This window comes from Chinchilla lanigera, unplaced genomic scaffold, assembly GCF_000276665.1.
Source record: "Chinchilla lanigera isolate Chin_1 unplaced genomic scaffold, ChiLan1.0 scaffold00024, whole genome shotgun sequence".
Classification (NCBI taxonomy): domain Eukaryota; kingdom Metazoa; phylum Chordata; class Mammalia; order Rodentia; family Chinchillidae; genus Chinchilla; species Chinchilla lanigera.
Window position 1 is genome coordinate 5,036,966 of NW_004955425.1, and position 6,384 is coordinate 5,043,349.

The 6,384-nt window shown below is 33.8% G+C and overlaps 1 protein-coding gene across 1 annotated transcript in view; it reads right to left on the minus strand.

Annotated features, from left to right (window-relative positions):
- Positions 1 to 6,384, minus strand: part of Pten (phosphatase and tensin homolog) — a gene marked incomplete at its 5' end in the record, with an annotated part of 84,019 nt that overhangs the window by 29,155 nt on the left and 48,480 nt on the right. Inside the window, one exon of the mRNA XM_013514767.1 lies at positions 1,110 to 1,153. Within this exon, the coding sequence (XP_013370221.1) occupies positions 1,110 to 1,153 (44 nt within the window). The remainder of the gene's footprint in view (positions 1 to 1,109; positions 1,154 to 6,384) is intronic.

Below are 6,384 nucleotides of genomic sequence, written 5' to 3' on the forward strand. Positions count from 1 at the left end.
CGGCAAAAGCGCCTGCCTGGCATGCGCAAGGTCGTGAGTTCGGTTCCTGGTACCGGAGAAAAACCAAAAAAAAAAAAAAAAAAAAAAAAAAAAAAGAACCTTACCAATACCAAAGCACTAATTATCTCTGTGTCACCTAAGCATGTAAAAGCTATGTCTTAGATCCTCAACCAAATCACCACAATATGGTACAGGATATTATCAGTTAAATCCTTTGCTATAACAGGAGAGCTCTTCTGGTGGACAATGAGTTCTATTATATAGGGTTGGTAGGACAACTTTTCACTTAGTAATTTGCCTAACTATGCTCTCATTCTATCTTTATTTCCCCAGTGGTACAAAAAAAATATTCAAGAAAATCTATTAAATGTCTATTTAAATTTAGATGAACCTCAACTATGGCATGCTTTGCCTAGTAAGCAACAGCCTAATTCCACCAAAAATAGAAACATTCTTAGTGAAACTACACTGCCTCTCAGTCATGAGAGCTTCAGAATTTTCAAACCATCTGTTTGCAAGTTGACTCTAGGCCTTCAGGGCTCAATGACAAATATACCAATCTATAGCTCATGTTACCCACTTTCTCTTTTGACTACCTCAGCAGCATTTGCCAAGCTTCTCAACTCTCTCATTTTCTCATTAAGGGTTTAAGAAGTTAATCCCAAATGTTGGAGTTACAGGTGTGCACAACCATGCTCAGCTCAGGCTCCTTTTTAAAAATTCATATTATTTTATCCTTTCCCATATTGTAAGTCATTTCTCAATAGAAAAAAATAAGTAGTTCTGTTTTCTCCATGTAATTGCTTACTATTGCACCAACTGTCTCAGCAGCAGGTGGATCTCCTCTTTATTACATTATTAGTTTAGTAATTTATCCTAATTCTTAAGTCTATTCTGCACTCGTCTTCCTGACAATATTGATAGATTCACATGATACATGTTTCCTAAAGCTCAACAGCAAAATTAGTATTTTCAAATTATCTCAGACCATCATTAAAGACACATATTTACCTTTCCTATTAATTTAGCTGATTCGTTGTTGCTATGACAAAAAAATGCAACCTACTGGTTTTCAGTTATACAGCACACTACAGTATATATATACATACCTCTGCAGTTAAATTTGGCGGTGTCATAATGTCTTTCAGCACATCTAAAAGAAAAGTTTACACATTACATAAAATTCCTTTTTGCATATGGAGGGGAAAGTATTAATATTAACAAACATTTCCTGAGCTTGCATAACATGTCAAGTATTCTGCTAAGTATTTTATATTCATTAATTCATTTAAACCTAAGAATTCTGTAATGAAGTTACTACTATTATCCCTGTTTTATAATTAAGAAAACAGAGGCTTAAAAGGTTAAGTGTATGCAATTAGAGCTTATACATTTGCTTACAAAACTTGTGATGCCACCAAACTACTGCAAATTCATCTGCATTTACACTTTCAAATTTCCTCTATGGAAAATTTACAAGTTATTACAATATATTTTTATTGCACAAGTACTTATCAACAAGCAACTGATTTCAATATTATCTTTAAACAGGTGAGCACACACAATTCTCTATTATTTTAAAACATGTTAAAAATAATAAAAGCATAAGTAAAAAAAACCTGAATGATACTAGTCTACTTAGACACAATGCTTATTAAATGCTTTAAACCACAGCTTTCTCCCTTTAGATAAGCCAAGAATCATCCTATTCAGTAATCTCTCAGATGATAAATTTTAATTAATATCTGGAAGCAATGAAAGAATAAGTAAAATCAATATAGAATAGTAAGATGTTGACTTAACAGTACTAGAGCATACAAACACGTCTTTAATAGTAGTGACTTTTGCATTATGCACTGGCTTACTCATATTTAATAGGTTCAGAAAGAGATTCAAAAAAAGAAAAAAACAGCCAGGCACAGTGGCACACGCCTGTAATCCCAGCACTCTGGGAGGATGACGCAGGAGGATTGTTGTGAGTTTGAGACCCAACTGGGCTACAAAGTGAGCTCAAGCCCAGCCTGAACTGCACAGCAAGGCCCTGCCTCAAAAAGACAAAAAAAAAAAAAAAAAAAAAAGAAAGCGATTCCATACATCAGTGTGGTCAGCAGCATGCTAGTAACTCCAGTTACTAACCCAACTAGATGGTTTTAAATTATTCAAAATAAAAACTTGGCATTTTAAAATAAATAAAGGTCCACTGCTCCTTAATCAGCAATTCCAAAATCCCAAGTACACAAAACACCAAAACATTTTGGTTGTTGTTCTTGTTGGTACCAGGAATCAAACTCACAACCTTGCACTTGTCAGGCAGGCACTGTGCCGCTGAGCTATAACTCTGGCCCTAACGTTTTCTTTTTTAATTTATGACAACTGCAATTATAGTAGAACCTAAGCTGAGTTTATGAGATTTTATGTAGTTCTTAATTAATATACTTGAGTGTGAAGAGTCAAATGTTTCATTCTACATAATGCACCAAATCCCACTGGGACATCTGTGTAATACAAAGTATATCCTACTGTATTACTTTTGAAAAACTTGGAAAAAAACTATGAATACTGAACCGTAACTAGCTCCAAGAGTTTCAAATAAGTGATTAGGGACCTGTACTATACATTTAATACTCCTGAAAACATATATATAGTTCTTTTACTTGAACCAAATTCAAATGCAGACTGTACTAAGTATTAATAAACTCTAACTCACTGGCTTTCTAACTGGTCAGATCTGAAATAAGTCAACTTTTATATTATTACTAAAAATACAACAAAATAAATACGAAAAAAACTTTTCATCTTTTGTATATTATAAAATACTGAGTTTTGCTAAAAAGCAATTTTACTTAGTAATGGCATTTGTATCCTTGCTAAATAGCTGAACAGTCACTGATGTGAAAAACATGATAGGAAAGAAGAAAACAACTAAAAAATAGTCACATTTGACACTTGCTTTAGCAGACTTCAATCAGTAGTAAAGAATCCATAGTGGAGTGTTTTTATACAGAATCATGTAAAGGGGAAAATAAACGGCTATGAAATAATATGAAGCTAGTCTTGTAACAGCTCAACAGAAAATAAATGTTAGTCTCGTGCAGCTTCAGTTTTCTAAAGACAACCCACACTTTCTCAGGACATCACAATGTTTGGTTTAGGGGGTGGAGATGTAGCTCAACAGCAGCATGCATAAAGCCCTGGGTTGGATTATAGGCACTGTAAAAAGTTAAGCCCCAAAATAATGTTTCATTTGACAAAGACTGCTTCACATCATAAAATGATTCTCAAGTATTACTTAGGATGAATACATGGAGGGAAAAATGGAAACAATGATTACTAAATGCTATGAGGTGTGCATGCCATTTTCATAATTTTTGGACCATCTTCACAATCATGGTAAGTTAATTATATCATATTACTTTCATTTTATGTATAAGATAGGAACAACATAGAAGGGCATTTAAAAGCGTGTCATATGTAAATGAAGCCAGAACTCAAACTCAGCATCCCTAGTTTCAAAGTCCAACTTTTTCAACTGTTGCTTCATATTTACCATTATAATAAAAATACAATTTTTGAATATAAAAGCAATAACAAATCTTACTTAAAGCCTTCCTTCCCATAAGAAGCAACTTTGGCACAAAGATAAAACCAACAGTGATGTTAAAAACAAAAAAATGTATGAAGATCTGTACAGGTAATCAATCATAGGATATATAACATAGGGCAATAATGCTGAGACTGATGACAGTGCCCAGAAAAAGGTTGGCAAGGTAAAGATGAAGACTTTCTTCTTAAATAAAATTTCCTCTAAATGTAATCCCAGCACTTGGGAGGCTGAGACAGGCAGACTGCAAGTTCAAGGCCAGCCTGGATAACATAACGAATTCAAGGCCAGTCTGGACTACATTGCAAGACCCTGTCTCTAAAAACAAAACAAAATGAAACATTTTCTCTGATAAATGCCCTATACACACAAGCACACATTTCTTTTGAAGTTTTTGTATTTTGCTAGTGATGAGTCTATTTCATACTACAATCAAAATTACCAAAAGAGGAACTGAAGACTTAACCAATTATACTTCCTTTATAAAAACTCCTTATTATAAAAAGATACCATATTACTTTTTTTGTCATTATTCCCTCATGTTGGCTTATATGAAATAAGAGAAATGAAGAAGCGGGGCTGGGGATTTAGCTCAGCGGCAAAGCGCCTGCCTGGCAAGTGCAAGGTCGTGAGTTCGGTTCCTGGTACCAGAGAAAAACCAAAAAAAAAAAAAAAAGAGAAATGAAGAAGCACTGAGAGACTTTATCATGAAATGGTGGTAGAAAAAAAGTGATGAAAAGAATAAAATTAACAGGACAAATTTCCAAAGAAGCTAGGTAGCTCTCTATATTCTACAATGAAGCTATTCCTATTTTACCAATAAAATATAAAAATTAGTAAGTTTGCTATAAAATGATAAAATCTGTCACATAGAATATGCAGTGAAATACAGTAACTCAGAATTAGTATTCAGTGAACACTGAAGTTCCTCAAAGACTGAAAGTATGCATGCCTTTAATCCCTATCAACCCTCCTTACTCTTTACCAGAGGGTAGATGATACAGAGGAAAAAACCAAGTGAAACGTACTGGTACAAAACAAACTGATTAGATTAATGAGTATCAGTGTACCTGAATGTGGTCAATGTTATAAGACTAATTTTGATCATTTTAAAAACAACATATTGAATGTCTGAAGAAACTACAGAGATATAAAGAGAAATAATTATTAGAAAGTTCACATTAAGAATTCTTTTTCATCAATACATTTCATAATTATTATAAAAGATTTAACATACTAAAAACATGGGCATGCCCAGTAAAAATATTTTAAGATCTTCAAATTTACATGTTTATTTATCAAATGTAATTACTACCCTACTATAAAAGAAAGAAAATGGAAATGCCTGCTGTTGCTAGACTCACTTACCTAGAACCAGATAAAAAATAAATGGGAAGAAAGGAGGCAAAGAAAATTGGAAAGTGACAGCAAAACTCAAAATATTTCACAATTTAGTAGTTCTAGAAACTTCTGAAGGGAACAAAATTTGGGGAGGTGAAAATAAAAAAGTATAGATGGAATATTTCTAGTGGAGGGTCCATGTGACCTTGTCAGCTCATTTCTCTAGGTCTCAGATTCCCTATCTGTAACATAAGAAAGTTGTACTAAATTATCTCCTTCATGTACTTTTCAGTTCTGTAAGTCTTCTGATTACAGGTGAGAAAAGGGAGTTAATATGCATTAAAAAATACTCCCAAGGATTGAAGAGATATTTAGTTAATTTGGCAATCTGTTGTTTGGAAATACAAAAACAGGCCAACTTTAAAATAATGTAAGTGACATACACTACCAATACCAACAGTACAAGCCTTAAGTCCTGAATTCTGGAAGCAGAAAGTCACTATATGCAAAAATGAAAAATAATTCCCTCCCCTTCTTTGGACTTGTTAAACTAGAATAAAATTTTGACAAAGGTAAAATTTGTTTTCAGTATTTTTCAGTCTCCCTCCAGAACTCTCCAAACCCCCTAATCTCAAAGCATAGGTCCAGCTTTTGACAGTTCTAGACACAATTTCTGAATCCAGCTGTTCCAAAAACACGTTTTGGTTTTTATTTTTCTCCAAAGAAATATAATACTATGGCATCTGCAACAGGCTTTGTGTAAGAGAGGCTAAGCAGGAAAAGAGGAAGACCCCTAAATGCAAAGACCATTTGTAGGCTGGGCTCACTTAAACTTAAGCAACTTTACCACTTTAATCACACAGGCCCGTGCACCACACACGCACGCACACGAACACCCAAAATAATTTGTCTGGCCAAATTCCAAACACAATAATGCCAACCATCTCCTTACTTGTCATTCCTTCAGGCTTCAAAGCCACTTGCCCTTCTCCTGGGCCTGGGAGTCAACCTTTATTGATTCTGTTCACCATATCAAACAGACCTTTCTTCACAAAACATACTGTATATATAGGGCACAATTACTATTTCCACTGATCTCTTTTAGGCCAAGAGTTACCTCTTGTATAATATTTTGTGTCTCATATTATACTATAAGTTAATTGAGAACTGCATTATGTCTTACAACCTCTATACCCCCTCAAAACATGTTTTATAATGCCTAATGTGGTGAGCACTAAATACATGCTTACATCTTTGTGAATCTGAAGAAGTCCATGCAAACTCACTAGGAGTAATAATATTAGTGTCCATTCCACACTCACTACTTCTGAGGTCTTATCAGAACAGAAATATTAAAAAAAAAAAAAAAAAAAAAAAAAACCCTCCCAAACAAGTGACTAATTTTAAAGGAATCCTTTGTCCTTTTTGGCAAAGATTTAAAT